Raw genomic sequence first — 18,214 nt, 5'->3', positions numbered from 1 at the left:
CTACATCAAGAACATAGGTATCCTGCGGTGGTGAACAAATAGCACATCACAAGAATGCTGGCTCTTAAAGCCTGAATATTGTAATATGGAAATAATAATAAAAGTGGCAATGCACAGAATAATACTGTTGTATTCCGAACCACCTAGGCTTCTTCTCAGTTGACAGTTACATTACTAGTAAAAGAGGAAGAGATTTCTGTGGAATTCAGCTGCCATGACAAATTTAAATGCTGCCCTTGTTACACACCTTCTGCACAACTCAGGTCCTCCACCAGTATATTTGCACATCTGTTTCCAAACTTTTTCTCCCACTTTTTGGCTTTATCCTAATTATGTTCTCTGAAGAATGGACATATTCAAACACATACATACAGTAGAAGATTCTAAAATTGCCTTGACCCAATGAAAATAAGACAGCAGATGAAAAATACATTACTTCATTTATTGGCACTTCGCCAATTATCATGCCTTTTTTTTCATTCAGCTTCAGTTTGTACATAAATGGAACTTCCATAAGCAGCCAATAAATCTATGACTAGCCACAAAACTGTATCAAAATAAAAATCTAATCATTGAAAAGTTTCTGTTTTTCTGTTGGTTCCCATAAAAGTATTTGTATCTAACAACAGTTATGCTAGTGCACTGTCAGATTTCCTCACAAACTTGCAGTCGTCTAAAAACAATATACTTTGATGACAAATTCTCAAAGACATTTGGCAAAATTGTGCTAGAGAACACCACACAGAGCCAGTGACATAGAAGTACTAAAGAACAAGACTCTTGAATCAACTCTTCATGCATATCTATACCATTACATCTTCTATCACTACCAAAGCCCATTTTTGTGCAGGAACAGAGGTATACTGAACGAATAAAATGACTAATCACTGTTCTATTTGTTCTTATTTCATGAACATCATTTTATTTGAAAGTTTATGTATTAGCCAATAAAACACACTGACAAAGTAAATGACTTCTGGATACAGAAGGGAAATACAACACACAAAGATAACTTGGTTCAAAATATTTACAAATCCCAGATATCTTACTTAGAACATTCTTACAGATGAAGAAACTAACATGAAAAAGCCATCAGAGCTAGACAATTGACTCCCAGTCCCAAAGAACTCATGAAGAATTAGAGGATCATCAATTTAACTATCAAACCAAAAGGACAAATTATGACCATATCTATACAGCAGTGGGAACCAAAATAAGCAGTTATGCTGTAACCACAATTTTCCTTATTATAATGTTACCTTATAATAGCATTGTTCTGTTTTGATGGTTAAAAGGCAATGGGAACCCAAACAACAACCTAAACCACTCCACTTCTGAACAAAACAATTTATTTCTCAGTTTTAAGGTGATCTTCACAGGTTTAGCTTGTTCAGTTTCATGCACACGATTTTCAGGCTTTTAAACATTTTGACTCAATAGATTTGCTTTTTGTACACTATTTTCACCTTCTTGGCTTCTATTTGTAAATATTCTTCATTGAAGGGTATTTTTAAGGCCTGAATCTTAACTAACTGCAGATACAGTGAAGAAATCCTCTACCTGACACTTCTAATCGTAGAACCTGGAAAAGGAGAAGTCAGTTGAAAAAAAAAAAGACTGACCTAGAGATTTGACTAAGGTTCAGACACTCAAGGCCCTTTCCAAAATACAGCATGCAGCTGTTTTGTATCCACATATTATGGCATGAATCACTGCAACTCCTCCTTAAAAAGGAAAACAAAACCAAACAAAAACCTCCCTCAAAATGTCTGTTTCTGAAGGACAAAGGCAATTAACAGGGGGAGGGGAAAAATAATAAAAAAAAAAAGACAGTATATTAGCATGGCAAGGGAATTTAAAGATGCCATATGCGTTAACTTATATTTTCTAAATTCAGGCTTGAAGACAACAAGAACTGTAGATTCCTCAGACCTGTTCAAAGTTAAATTTACCCCTGGTTGAACACATCCTGGGAGCACAACAAAGCTGGATTAATTTCTCTTCTCGACATACACATTTATCAAGGTAGAAACCTTTGAAAACGCTATGTTAAAAATGGCAATAAAATGTCACTAATATAAACATGGCAGTCTCTTAGTTATGGCACACAGTCTACCCAAAAATAGGCATAGCTGTGCTGCCTTCAGTCTTCATACCATTCAGTGTTCTGCACATCTTAAAAATATTCCTTATTTCTACCTGTCTTGAGCTATACAAGCAAAAATGATCCACAATAATGGAATAAAATATTCTTTATATATATTATGGCTATATTCATACACAAGTCAGTGACCCAATATCTCAATGACTGTTAATGAAACTGAAAGCCTAATTAGCAAGATGAGGGGAATAACCCCAGCATTCTGGCCCACCTCCAGTATGAGTAATTGCATCTACCTATGCAAAATCCCCCCTGTCATTTCAATTAGGTGAAATATTCCTCACATCCTGCTCTTAAATTGCTGGGCATTGTTTATAGTGCCATTGTAAAAGCTGCTGCATCCTACTCTGGATACACTTGCATTTTGATAGTAGTAATGCGGCAATTCCTACTCTTAGTTACTTTGTTCAAAAACCCTAGTTTTACAAAAGGCTCTCTGCTATCAAAAAAAGAACCAACCAACCAAAGAAACCCCAACACTAATTCATTGCACATATATTAATGAGAGAATTATAAAATAGGTGTAGAATACAGGTAACACCTTAATAGGCATTAAGGTATAGAAATAATTCAACCAGGCATAAGCATCTCTTTGGCAATTCAGCAGCATAATGAGCAGCCACCTTATCACACTATCACAACTTTCAGCATCTCAGAAATGAAGCCCAAGCTAACATCTCTCCCTAGTGACTGTGAAATCCTACCAGTATGTTAAAACACTCTTCTAAAAACTCAGATATATATATGTGCACATAAAATAAAAGAAGGAAGGGAAGGAAATCAGTCACCAACCAGCCCTTCCACGGCCTCCAAAACAACAGTTGCACCTATTTCTACACCTTGCTTCCTGCTCAGCAGTGTGCACATGCCAAATACTTGCTCCCCAGAACAGCCACCAATTCCTCCCAATGCTTTCATTTTGCCTCTCACTCCCTTATAATCCCCAAAATTCTCTAAAAAGCCTAAAATTTGGATTATGATTCATTTTAAAAAGAAAAAAAAATAATTTCTAAATGAGAAAGGGTGTAAAAGGTTTGGTGTTGATTTAAAGAGGGACATCTGGGGCTTATTATTGCCTCACCACATCAGAGTGCTTTCTTGCTCTCCTCTTTTGGCTCTGAACTGCCACTGAAATGGTTATTAGTAAGTAAACTTCTGGATGCTTACATTAGCCATGCAAATTTGACCCACAGTCCTTTTATTGTGCACTCCCGCTTTAGCTCCCTATCCTTTAAAAGATACAGTTTCAACAGACTATAAAATCCACTCAGTAACATACTCACTGATTTTAGGTATGAAGGTTTAAAGATATCTTTTATTTACAAAAATATGCAAGCAGATATCTCCAGAAATCCACATTAACCCTAACTGTACTTAGTATTTCATACAAAATTTCAGTAAGCACATCAGCAATTTATTGTTCTACTGCGGCAGTACGGAAACTTCAACAATAAAATACAGGCCAGGAGTGAAAAGAGCTGTAAAACCATAAAAAAAAAAAAAGTTTGCTCTTTTCTTGCCCTGGCCTCTTAGGACTGTAAATCTCAGGCTTTCTTTTTTCCTAAATTGTCTTCTTTCAAGGATTACCAGTGTTATAAATACCTTTGCCTTCTACTGACTAGACACATTTTCTTCTGTGGACTCACTTCCTGTGGGAAACGTTACACCGAAAATTACACACACACACACACGTTATTAGAAGTGCAATTACTGTTGCAATTCTGTTAATATATTAAAGAATACTAAGAATATATATACTGAGAGCAGCTTTCACTCTATCATTATCTTCTATACAAAGAATATCACTGTTGCGTGGGAAACAGCGATAAACATATTAAAATTTATATCAAAATACAGTAGAAAATAATTTCCATTAAGTACACCTGCTGGGGAAAAAGCTGCACACACCAATGATTAAGCATAAGTGTGCATCTGTCCTTTAAATACGCATAGCAGAAACAGCTTAAATGCAGCTCAAATCATGGCCAGTCTGCATATACAAATCTGCACTAGGCAATGCTAAATTAAGAAGCACCTCTGATAAGTTTACAAAAGACAAAGAAAAAAATTGGTTGTAAACTCCTCTGCATTGCAAAGATGTCTTTTGTCTGTCAATCAACAGAAAAGTATTATTCCACCATCACAAAAGGCAAACCTTTGGAGGCAGCATAGGTCTGTGTGTTGTGCAAATGTGCAGTTGCTAAGAAGCAAATATGCTTCTCTTCTAATCAAATAGCCCAGCTCAGCAATGCTGCTGGCTTGGGGCAAGAAGCAAATTCCACCAGCCACAAACTTAGAAACAGTCTTGAATTATTTGTTGCTGACCGCTGGCTGAACCCTGTCCTGATGAGCACCATCACCATTAGCCACTTCTCAGTGTATTCCATCAACCAATGGCAATAGCAGCATGCTACAGCTCAGGCTGCAAGGAATTGATCAAACAGGGTAATGAGACTATTTCTTCATGGAGGTTATTTTAAATGAATATAAATATTTTCTTTCTACATAATTTGCCACAAAAGGTCACTGAACTCCCTGTGATTCTAAAGAAAAATGCTGTGGTATCCCCTTTATATATTTGAGCTAGGATATAGCCAACAAACAATTCTGGGCATTTTTGATGATCGTGTAAATCTTAATGAGGTGGCATCCCAGACAATTGATTAGCAACAACGTTCTATCTTCACATATAGTTACGAACAAAAAGAAGATTTGATGCTATTTTAGAAAATCATGATATACCTATACCCTTAAAATCTTTCATGAGAGAATATATTCTGTTAGCCTAAAGACTTACACTTTTACTATTAACAATAGATCATACATATTTAGCTATGCTTGCCATACTTTGATATTAGAGCCCTTTCCATATATTCTTTCAACTGAACTCATATGTTAAAAATACCCAGTTTGTGTCAGAGTCAAGTTACTGATAAGGAGTCCTGCATTCAGACACTCTGTCTGTTGTAGTTTTCTTTCAAATAACTACTATAAAGAGACACCAAGAGATCCTTGAAATTTAATTCAAACCAACTGCCACAAAACCTTTATCAAGGCCCTCCCTGCCCCATGTAATATTTTTAGTCCTATCATTTCCAGTACTGGACAATTTCTCCAATGCTGGGAAAACACGTAAATATTGATTTGAAGACCAGTCTAATAGCATTTTATTAACAAAGGCATTACACTAGGGTAGTACTAAGACTATGATAATGAAATAGTGCCTACTATTTTCTACTTTTAGGGATAATAACATAAAAATATTCCAACAGGTCAACTAAATACAATTGTTCACATTTGAGAGCTTACAATGTTACCTTGAATAACTTTGACTAAATACTCTTAACACAATAGAAAATTTAGATTTACACCCAGGGATGAGTATAATTCATTCATCTAAGACACAGCCCTTGAAAATGGGGGTTAAAATATAAATAAAAGAAAACATACATAGAGGGTTTAAATTAGTTAGCCTTGTCCTGATTAATAGGACTTCACTTACACAATAATAGAAAGGACTTTGGATTTTTATTTTTTTTAATTCACAGAAAATAGTCAAAGCTGCCTTTTTTTTCCCCTCTGAAAACAAACAAACAAAAAAAAGTGTATCTGAAACTCTGTTCTTTGTGTTCGATTAGGATCCTCAGTTCTTCAGGCTTTTTCCTCCCGTGAATTAATCTCCCTAACCACTAGAGGAAAAACAATTTTTTTACAAAAAATTAAGAAGCTAATAAGAACAATAATAATTACAAAAATAGTTTAGATCAACAGGATTTTCCTCCCATCCCTTTTAAAATACTATTTACAGAACATTCCTTTCTAACTTTTAATCAATCCTGTCATTCTATCTAATATGGCAGTGAAATTAATCTAAAGCTTGAATAGAAAAAAAGCTCAGATGCGTTTGTTCTACTGAGCCACCATTTCTACTACTTTTTTTTTAATAAGAAAAGTTGACAGCAAAAATAAAACCGTAGTTCTGTGATAAAAAAGATAGCTCAGTTGTCTGGTTATTCCAAAACAAAGCTTGGTTCATCTCTTACACAGACCCCACAAATTCTTATTGCTTATTCATAATTTCTTTTAAAATTGAGTTTCTAAAAATGAAAACTGTTCCACACAAATCTTGAAGATCTATAGAAATCTGTGAGAGGACATGATGCTAGGACTATTCAAAACACAAAAAAGTCCTAGGAAACTATTTTCAACATGGGTGAAGGAAGCAAATTGGTACATAAATCCTAATTTTTCCTCAAAGAGATACCATATTAAGTCCTAAATGCCATTAAAAATAAAACAAAATTAATAAAATATATAAACAATTAAAGAAATAGATAAAAGCAGTCCCTTACAATACCAATAAAAACAATATTCACTTGGGGGGGGCAGAAATCAGCACCCACTAGCAAAAGGCATCTCATCAACAGACTAACATTTGACAAAAACCAGTGGAAACAGCAAAGAAACCAATACAACTTCCAGTGCCAAGGAGCCAGATGGCACTGCTGGAAAAATTATATCTACAGACTGGCAGCTTGATCCCATGATTATTGCCCAAGGGAGGAGGAAGAGGAAAGCAAGAGGTATTTCAGCGTGATGGAGTAAATCAATTATCACCAGCTCACTACAGCATTTTCAAATTATTTTTATACCACATTCTAAATATCACTCAAATGAATGAGAGCACTAGAAGATTCCAGTGATCTGAGACAGAAAAAAAGGTATGTCAAATATTAAAAAAGCAACACTTACTTAAATGTGCCTCTTTTGACTGCATCGCCTTGTCCATATTTCCAAATGCAGATATGTTGTGGTTAACAAGTAAAAACAAAGTTTTTGTTTTGCTGGTTTTATTTTTGACCTCAAATTCCAAACGTTATCTACACAGATTAGAGAAAAAAATTCTCTGCACTTCTCAATGTTATGACTACATTCTTTTGTGTTTTTTCAACTCTCAATATGCAGTTATTTTACACACACAATTACCAAGTAACCGTCTTGCTAAAATATTCCAGAAGGCTTTGATCAAACAAGTTTGTGGTAGTCTCACCAATTATTTTTCTGTTAAAATACAGTATTAAAGCAAGCTTCTGAAAAAGCTGTTAGAGAGAGGAAAATCAGTCCACTCCTACTATCATCTAAGGAAAGCATATAAGGAAAGAAAACTAAAAGACAAGTTTTTGCCCCATCACCTTCACACACATACATGTTCAAATTATAAACACAAAATAGACAGAATTATAAGAATGTGTTAGACTCTCCACATGAAAACAAACAAGGTTAATTTTTTTTATTGGAAGTCAATGACAACACTTCCATTAACTTCTTTTCCAGGCAACTAATAATAAGGCCCATTTCCTGTATCCATACTCACAAAAAAAGTTTCATCTATTACCCATCAAAAAGATTTGGACCATCTTCACTTCACTTGTTTCCATCCCATTTTCGTCTTATAGCACAGCCATGTACGCAGTCTAAACGTCCTTCTGCCCCCACTCACATTATTTCAACACTAATCTTTTCCCCTCACCACTTCAATGTAAAGCAGTGATGCACAAGTGCAGACATGGGAAGTATTTATACATTACCCATGTACAAGTTGTGGCTGCCCCATCCCTGGAGTGTTCATGGCCAGGCTGGACAGGGCTTTGAGAACCCAGTCTAGTGGAAGGTGTCCCCACCCATGGCAGAGGGGTTGAAACTAGATGGACTTTAAGGTCCCTTCCAACCTAAATCATTCTGATTCTATGACATACGAAGTACAAAATTTGACTATTGAGGAACGAACAAAAAAGATATTTAGTATGAAGAATGGAATATCCCTGAAAAATTATTATCAGGCTGTAATGTACTTTCCATTAAGGAAAATGCGTTCAGGTAGGCAAAGTAAACATTTAGAAGGTCAGGAAAATCTTGCTTAGACCAGAAGAGGTTTTCATCCATTTTATGTTATAGGTTCATCCATAATTCCTTGCCCAAAAGGAGCTCAAAACTATTTCTGACTACCAGCAGTAGAGAAGACAAGACTAAGATTCACATATAATATTTCCTGTCATTATAGTGATAGGTAGAGGTGAATAGGCTCTCACCTATTAGTTAAGAAACTGGAGCAGTAATTTCAGTTTGGAGAAAATAAGACATTCAGCAGTTTAAGCCTGCTACTCTACTCTTAAATCCTACTGTTGTAAGTAATCCAAGAAAACATCTATGAAGAATTACTAAGCAAGCTATTAATCAAATGAATACTGTCTAGTGACAGATGTCCAAAGAAGTATGGTTCCTGCTGCAAATTTTTAAGCAGTGAACAATTATCTGCAATACCTTCTTGAGAAGGGCCATAATGAACTTGCCCGTACAGTGGATACCATAAAGATTTAACCTACAATGTTTTTTTCTCGGCGAAACACTTCAATAAAACTTTTCATGGCATAGTTTTTACTTTTCTACTCAAATTTAATCATAGAATTCACAAATATTAATCCACTGCAACCTCACTTTAATTTAAATGGAAACAAACCCAAACCCACCAAATTAATGCCTAAACTGCATGATGTCTGACAGAAAACAGGCATGTTTTGTTCTTGCTAAAGCTCTACAGATTCACTTCGCACCTCTACAGAAAGTAGTAATCAGTTCAAACACAAAACCAGAAATATGGGAAATGTCTTTTTCTGTTCATTAGAATTCATACACACTTCAGTGCATACAATAAATTAAATATGTGCACAAATTCCTAATCACCAATTCAGAGAAAGAAAAGTCTGCACCAAACTTAATTTGTACCTGTATTGTAAGGCTATTCTTTTTTTTGCCTTTTCTTTTGGTTCTATATCCAGGACCTCTAAAGCCTCATCCTTGAGACAAAACAAGAAGTACCACACAGAGCATTGTTTTACGTATTTCTGATGTAGTCTAAAACAAATAAAACAGTATGGTTACATAGAGTTTGTTCTTCCCAAGGTGTTTGGGGCTACTGCATAGTGTATGTTGAAGGCAGACTCATTTTCCTGTCGTGCATGGTAGGTATCAGGAAGGAAAAGATGCCTCTTGTCTTGAATGCCAAGCAGCATCAATCTGCTGTACTTGCTCACTTCTGGTACCAGAAAGGTACCCACCTTAAGGTGCCACTGAAAGTGTGTGAAGCAGTGCTATCATCCATGATTGATGCATCTGTCAGTTTCTGAGAGGAAAGGAGTAAGGAGCAGAATGAAAGCTGACTTGCCACTACTGCTTGGCAGGAAGCAAGAGGAATTACAGGCAAATCAGAAGGAAGAAATTCACTCAGCTGAGGTAAAGCATTAATAAGGTCCTAAATCCATAAACAACAGCCTCCAAAACACACTTGAAAAGCTTATCACATATCAAAGAGGCTGAAGGAAAACTTTTCCTCTTCCGTTTTATGTCAGCTATTTGTGATGTATAAGAACCGATCTAGAAGAACATTAGGCCAACAAGCAATATGAAGTAAGTAGAAAAATCTATTCACTTCAGCTCTCTAAGCTTTTCTTTTTACCTTAATATTGTTACGTATCTTGAATAAAATTATGATCTAATATGAAAAATAAATGGGTTAAGCAGGTCATTATTTGTTTTTTATTGTGCATATTGTCCTATGCAGTGGTGGAGCATACATGGTTGTTTTGTTATTGCTCAGTCACTGAACCGACATAGATGAAATAAAATGAGCAACAAACCATGTCATCTCTCCCATGGGAGAAAGGTAAATGTTAAAAGAACACAGGGGTTTATTGTTTAATAGGAAGTTTTTCATCATGATAATTAGAAGTTCAAACATTTTAGTATCATCAATTTGTACACACTGTTAACCTACATGATGCCATTTTTAACTTTACTGTTGACTTTAATAGGGCCAAAATTCCACTTAAAACTTCTGCTTCCTATCAGAAATTATTCCCTTATGTTCTGTACAAATGGTTTAAATCAAAATTAATTAGATTAGCTTTTCATATTTCACATGATCCTTTTCTTTTTTTAAACTTCTTGCTTCTCCAAATTGTTGCTATATGCACTGCTATGGATCCTACAAACAAACCAGCAAGCATGCAAGTAGTTCAGTTGTTTGCTCTTTTCATAAGGTTTCAACAGCAGCTACATGTGGAAGGTTATAGAGATTCTACTCAGTCTTCAAATATATTCATGGCAGAAGGAAAAAGAAAAAAAAGAGCAAATAAAGCACTGTCATGTCTTTTATGGACAAAAGAGAGTCAAATGTCAACAGACTGACAAAGAGTTTAGGACATGTATCCTCTACTAGTAAGTGGAGTGCAGCACTGGGGCAAGCTATCCAAGACAGACAGCAACTGCACCAGTAGAGATTTTTAGGAAAGATGAGGCAGGTGCCTGCCAAAAAACATTTTAGGCAGACTAAAGGTGACACTGATTTTACTTTCCAGGTCTCTCCCATCCAACAAGAAGTTGATCTTGTTTACAGCTTTTGACAATTTCAACAAAGTTCGCACCTTCTTCTCATCTATAAACAAACAGATTTGTATCTGGGAATTTATGCCCACATGGTCCCACATGGATCAATATACTCATAAACTGATTTTTAAAAAAATGTTTCATATTTTAAGTTTCTCTTAAGTATGTTTTACTTGTCATTGTGCAAAAGATTGTATCCTGGGTGACAACAAAATTGTCCATAAGTTTCTCGGCCTAATTTCCTAGTAATGCATCCATCCTCTGACAGTCTCAGCATACCACATTGGGAATTCTAGACTTCAGTCTTCCTGCTTAAGACTGAGTTGCTAATTACAATTTTTTAGTCTGCTAAACTGTTGATGAAAATCTAGAATCACCTACATATACCAAAATAATAAATGACATTATTTCTCATTCACAATTCTGACAAAAACTAGCATCCCCTCAAAACATGTCCAGTCTTCACCAATTTTCCATATGATGGGCTACTGCCCTCCTGCCAGTTCCCAATAAGATCATAAAGGAGAACACATCTTTTCTCACCAAAGATCAAGTGCCCAAGTAAACCCAGATTTTACCTCCCCTCAGTATGACCTTTTTTTTTATTCAAGCTTGAATATTTAAAGATATATAAGGAATAATAAAACATCTGGTTTTCTTCATTGAATGAGATCTACATATTAGAAAATACAAGACAAATAAAGAAAATTCTCACTTCTTTGAATGGCTGTCATGCACTAAAGTTTCTTACTCTCTCCCCAGTACTGCAAAGCAAATAATTAATCTCCTATATAACTCAGGTAAACTTCCAATTGTATCATCCCCAAGACAACCAAACATTCTCTCCATGTACATGATTATGTTACTAAAATAGTGGTAAACCAATACAAGACTAGAGGGATAAGGAGGGCAAAGGGAGAAAGGACAGAAAATCCTGGTTGCATTTTCCGTTCTCCAGCCTTTGCTACCTTAGTTGCTAACACTGTTTAACTGGCTCTGTGATAGAACACAGTTTTTGCTTTAATATAGTGCCTCAAACAAACTCAGTATGAATGCAGTGGAAGAAAGTGGGGAAATGCTTGCAAGTATGCATAACGATAAGGTCTTATGCCAAACTCTACCCTTCATCAGTGACAGTATTCAAACCTCTATGCCTAACAAATAGGAAAAATAAGGGAGGAAAAAAGCCTAATCAGTATTTGCATTGGAGACTTAAAATGTCAAAAGAAGAAGCATGCAAAATTCTGTCACACAATTTTTCATTCTCAGTTGATAAATCAAAATGCAAAAGGTGACATTCATACAAAGTAAATACTATAGATCATGTAAAATAGTTAACTCAAGCCTACAAAGACTTGTACAGAACTTTTCCAGAGGAACTGCATAAAAACAAAGCGCTAAAGCCAGTTGCTTCATCCAAAAATTATAGCAAGAAAAGCATGTTGCAGGGACAATAAATTTTGCTGATTTTCAAGACCGCACTTTGATGACAAACAGTTAAAGCACAACTCTTTCATTTATTCTGTTTCATCAAATTTCTCCACATGCCCTGTTTTGCTTGCTTCACACCTACCTTCCTCCACTTCAACTATAGGGAATTTTAATATGAGATTCTCACAGTATTGAAGAATTTTCTACCAACAAGCATATTTTATTCATAAGCTATAGCCAAACATGATAATTTGAAGAGCATACATGACCCCAGACACATTTTTAGTACTTCCTTCATCCTTACATACTCAAGGCAACATTTCTAAACCTTCCATAGAAACTGTGATGATCTAAATTATTTTATCACAGCATTCACTGTGGTCTTTTCAGATCCAGTAATTATCTAATTACATACTCCCTAGAGAGCTAACCAAACTGATCTTCTTCAGAGCTTCATTCACAGCACTTAGAAAGTCAGAAAGTTTGGTCCTGTAATACTAATGGCATTTCATACTATAGAATCAAGTTACCATACCATAAACAAAAAAAATTTTACAGTTAAAAAAATCCCTTTATCTCATGAAAGATTACACTGTTAAATAGAAAAGTTTCACCTTGCCATTGAACATGTATTTAATACCATCCTAAGAAACATGAAAATTAAATGAAAAATAGTAACTTTTTCCCCATTAACGTCTCAACCAAAAACAAGTTTGTTACCAACATGAAAGAAAATCTTAGCATTTCAATTTTTAACTATTTTGGTATGCTTGGTTTTTAACTAATCGAGACATATGTATTTCCCACTTCACACATTCTTCAAAATACAGATGGAAGGGGAGTAAGAAACTACTAGACATAACATTGTTATACAATGTACTATACAAAACCCTGTCATTTAAGTTGCAAGAAACCTAGTCATCAATAAGTGAAAAAATACGCCGCTCAAAAATCAATTATGTTGAGTCTTTTGTATAGAGAAGTAGTACACCTTTCAGGCAACTGGTATTAATGAGCAGACATGGCTATAGAATCTCCATCTGTTTTTCTGACAAAGCTGTGACTACTCCAGTCTCTCATTGAAATTCCATTAATCTGGTGCACCAAGGACCAATGCGAAAATCAAAACTCCATCTAACCCTTTATCAGCTCACAATAACCTACAAGTGAACTCTGCCTGTTAGCATACAGCAAGTTATGATTTTGCTATCAATCAGGCTGTTAGCCAATAAAAAAAAAAAAAAAAAAATCAAGTTAAGACCAGAGTGCCTGGCAATGTTGTTTTGTTCTGTCTTGTTTTGGGGTTTGTTATTTTATTTGGGGGTTTTGTTATGTTTTATCCCTCTTCCAGTTTCTGTAGGGTATCTGGACATGTAAGCCTATGCATCATTCTCCTTCCTTGTGATTTAATTGCTGCCAGCAATCAAGTCAAAGCATCACTGAAGTGTGCTTGAATTTCATTAGATGATATAACTTATGCTACTTTCCTACAGTACCTAATAAACCATAAAGAAACCAAAACACATATGGCTTGAGGGAATAACTGGAAAATTAGGTGGCCATTTGGGAACTGAGTGAACTTTTGAACCAGGGGAACAGAGAAAAAGAAATATTAAAAGGAAAGACAGACTTAGAATGCACACAGAGACGTGGGGGTTTGACCTTTTCAGTACCTAGAAAATTACATTAGCATTATGAAAAATACATATCATGTTTAGAGTTTATAATCCATCAAATTTTAGATACTTTGTTAGTGCCTACCATAAGGTAAAAGTCAAAAGGACAACATAACAATCGGATTTGACAAAAGGCCTTTAGGTGACCTGTGCTAATTTAGTTATCCCATACTTATTGTTAAATGGATTATCTCTCTTGTAATTAATACACCATTAGGCAAAGGTCACACAAAAACTCCAGGATTTTACAATGACTGTAATATACACGTAATACACTAATTCGTTATCTGTTACCAAGCGGGTGCCTTCACGAATTATGTTTTGACAGTAATGCTGCAAAGTCAAACAGCAACACTTTCACAAGTCAAGTATATAAAGGTAAATGACTGTTTTGGTTTGGGTTTTTTTAGCAGAAAATATATACAGAAGGTTTTACATGAAAACAAGGATGGACTCAACGATAAATAAAGAACACCTCAGTTTGGTTACCTACAGACAGACACCTCTGCTAATGCTGCGAGTCTTGATCCTCCACAAATCAGGTTTTACACCTGCACAGAGCCCTGCTCAACTGAACTGGTAACCATGTAAGATCAAACACGTATGTTACAGACCCAGCTTCTTGAGTAGGATTTAAATATTGAACATTAACAGACTGCTAGAGAACAAAAATACAGTATTAAGCTTCAACAAACCCACTCGGGCCTATAAGAACTGAAATAAATGACACCTCCCAGGATCAATCCACCTCTTACAAGATTTTCCCAACATACATTTTCATACATAGTCTAAGTGGCTGGATTTGAATGGTGGATTATATAGGTTAAAATCAAAATGATTTTAGAATGACACACTGGACATTCAAAGAGGAAAACAGTAACACTGCACCAATAAATTTAAGATATTTACAGATCAAAATTTACCACCTTCTCTCAACTTTTCTCATGCTACACTCTCACTAGGTAATTAAAGAGGATTTATCACAAAATACAGAAATACCAGTGAGGTAAAATCACCTTAAATACAGCAGAATCATACCCACTATATTTCTACCTAAACTGATATGAATTAACCAAGCTATTGTTGAGCAGCTATAACACCTAGTCTCATAGCCTCCAAAACAGGCTAAAAATTAATCACCCATCTGTACAAATTCATAGAGTATTTCACATACTCTTGCATCAGCATTCTCCAACCATTCATTATTTAGGTTTATGAGCATTGTCACTTTTTTCTGGATTAACTGTTTTGAAACAATTCTGTAATCATATCTCCTATTAAATAGTCATATAATCTTGTCACATACCCTTTATACAATCAGTACCGTGTTATTAAGTTACAATTAGAAATAATGTTAAGATTATGTTTGTAAGCGCAAATAAATACATGGAAAGTTGCCTTCATCTGTAGTTTTGAAAATAGCTTGGGCTTTCTAAAAGTCATATTCAATTTGACTGATAATTACATTTCAACCAGACAGCAAAAAGGCCTGGTTTTATTTTTTTAATAAAAGGTCACATTGCCAACATGCAATATGCCTAATATATTTTAAAAAAAAAAGTGTGATTATTATTGTTACACATTTTACAGAGTTCTGGATATAAAAAAAATTGTGTAATTCTGAATCAGTGGTTAGAAGGTTTATCACTTATGCATGTACTTGACTTATCCCTGTTCTGCAATAGACATAATTTTATACCTCATAAAAGCAATTTATGTTTCCAAAGGGAATAATCTGGATAACATAAAATGTGGAGTGCTATGTTGCAGGAAGCATATTTTCATTCAGCAATTGTATTTTGAGATGGAGCTGCACAGTTTGATCATCATATCATGTCAGAAAACATCATTCACTAGTAAGTCTATCTAACTTTTAGCGTCACAAATTAATATACATCGTTAATTCATTTGTACATATACTTAATTTATTGCCATATATTATCCATAGAAGGTATTTGCATTATGTATACAATAAACGAATCTCAAAAATATGGACACTATGCTAAAGCAAGCTTGTTAACTGTTGAAATATTCAATTGTTCATGTCTTCAGAACAGTCCCATTTAGCATTAAATTTAATGAATACAAAATAATACAACATGGAAAACAGCTATGGACCCTACTTTTTTTTTTTTTAAAATGCAAACTCAAATTTAAAATTTATATAACAAAAACATTGTACAAAAGACTGTCCTAATGGAAGGAAACATTGTAGGAATAATTAATTTAATATTTTATGAACCTATTCTGCATGGAGTTTGCAGAAAAGTATCAATCACATAAACTGTTTCATTATTTATTAGATAAATAATACAGTAAGCCATTAAGTAGCACAATAAAATTAAGCAAGAATCTGATAATGTTGAATTAACAAACAATTTGTTACTACAAATATTCGCACTGTTTTAGCCACTGATCTATCTTTAAAACCATATGCATCTACAGAAGATGCTTTGTTACTAAAAAGCATGAGTTTAAAAACACCATATAAATTCGAGACAGCTTCACTATGCTCTAGGACCGCTAGAGAGAGCTCTTCAGTTCCTTTAAAGGTTCCTGAAAAGGTAAGAAAACTGTCCAGCTGTGATGCTTATCTGTTTATCTGATTTCCAACACTAACATTTGCATCACAAGGATCCGATTACATGCGTTTGTAGCAAACTGGCAAATCTAGTACATTCTAAGGTAAACAGTGTCACATACCATCAGAAGGTGTTTCATCCTCTTTATCACATCGGTCAGATGCTATTGAGGCACTATCAGGAGGCGAAGAAAAAGAGTTCTCAGCCTCTTCCTCATCTTCCAGTTCTGTAAAAGTCAAAAATACATTGCTAGTTATTGCTAGTCTATCATGCAAACACAGGCAGAATAAAGGTATTTTCAATAGTAAGGAGGATATCAATTTCCATCTGAAATGGAAAAGATGCCATTTCTCATGGACACTCATAAAAGCTCCTTGTAGGCTCCAGCACAGCTGGGAGCACTGCTGTTCTAGGGCTGAATTCTGACCAGCCACATACATGTTGGTGGAGTGGTTTCCTAATGTTGTCATGTAATGAACCCATTCCCAGCACTACACAGCTGGCAGCTTCTCACACAGGGGAAAGGAGCACACACCACAGCAAAGGGGTGGGCAAGGGAAAACACTGCCAGAAGGAAAAAAGGAGAGTGACAGGCTTCAAAGTTCTGCCTGGCCAAGCACAGGATGGACCTGCAGCAACTTTCCCTCCCAGGAAATGCTAAACTACAGTAGTTCACCTCTGCCCACTTTCCCTTTCCTTCACCATAATTACGTGCTGTTTTGCCAGTTTTTATGTGCATTCCCTCTATGAAACTAGAAGTGGAATCACCTTCTGACAGCACCTCATCTGAACCTGTGGCTTACTGCAGCATTCTGTTCATGAATTTCTTATGCAGCTGAAGGGCCCACTAAAATAGATACAAAATCTACATTATCAGCTAACCTAATGCACTCTGATCAGTGTCAAGCATAAGTGTGAAGGTCTGGGAAAGGTAAAATGAAATCAATATTAGTCGAGGCTTTCATCTAATTAGACAAAATATAAGTTCTTCCTCCCCAGCTGAGTATGTTTTCTCAAATATTTTTAATACATCTAGGCAAAGAAGAGGTAGAAAAATAACAAACTACATTGCTTCTATTAAAAAATTAAAAATTAAGTCTTTGTGAAGGAGAAAAACTAAATATCATAAAAATCACCAGACGAATCCTAAAGTTGATGTCCCCATAGATCAAATGACCCTCAAATTTCTTAAAAAACATGTAACACTTATGGAAAGCTTTCCAGAGACCTCCAGATATCCTCCTTTATTCAAGCCTTCCCTTTTGGAGCACTGTATCAGAAAACTGATTTCTCAGAATCCAAAATTAATCCCATGCATAGTGGAAATATTCTTCTCCACAGACATAGGAATTTCATTCATCAGTATGACTGCCTAATCATGGCTAAGAGTTTTAGCCCTTCCCACTTAATAATGGAAATTAATGGAAAATTCAAGGTCCATGTCCAGAAGGCACCTTGATTGTTTGCAAAGAACAGCAAGTTTTCTATGCAGATGAGACAACAAAGCCCAATATTTACCTTGCTGGAGTTCCTTTACATCCCAAGGTTGTTGAATACCAAATTGGTTTGCCCTTTGTTAGTTTAGCATGCTTTTCTTGGGAAAGCTTCCTTTCCAGCTCCCATGCCATTTAACAACTGCTCTGAATCTGAACCTGACTCCAATCTATTTTTGACACAGCCCTCTTCCAGCAGCATGCCAGTCATCGTGTTAATCTGATCAAAATGTTTGCATTTCATCACACCTGTCAAACCAATCAAAAGTAAATTATCCCTCTTCAGGATTTGCCTCTTCCTCCAAACAGAAAACCACAGAGCAGATAGCACATGAACCGAAAATATTATGCCATATTTACAACCAGCATGATCATTTTTCACACTTACATTCCAGAGACCAGTTGCCTGTCTCTCTCTGTCTATATATA

The 18,214-nt window shown here is 35.4% G+C and overlaps 1 protein-coding gene across 1 annotated transcript in view; it reads right to left on the bottom strand.

Moving 5' to 3' along the window:
* SKAP2 (src kinase associated phosphoprotein 2) overlaps nt 1–16,518 on the bottom strand; it is a gene marked incomplete at its 5' end in the record, with an annotated part of 94,563 nt that extends 78,045 nt beyond the window's left edge. The window contains one exon of the mRNA XM_009080990.1: nt 16,414–16,518. Coding sequence (XP_009079238.1) covers nt 16,414–16,518 — 105 coding nt within the window. The remainder of the gene's footprint in view (nt 1–16,413) is intronic.
* Between the last annotated feature and the right edge of the window lie 1,696 nt (nt 16,519–18,214).

The sequence above is a fragment of the Acanthisitta chloris genome, unplaced genomic scaffold (assembly GCF_000695815.1).
Source record: "Acanthisitta chloris isolate BGI_N310 unplaced genomic scaffold, ASM69581v1 scaffold38, whole genome shotgun sequence".
Taxonomy (NCBI): domain Eukaryota; kingdom Metazoa; phylum Chordata; class Aves; order Passeriformes; family Acanthisittidae; genus Acanthisitta; species Acanthisitta chloris.
The sequence above is the reverse complement of the archived record's forward strand: the minus strand, read 5'-3'. Positions and strand labels throughout refer to the sequence as shown.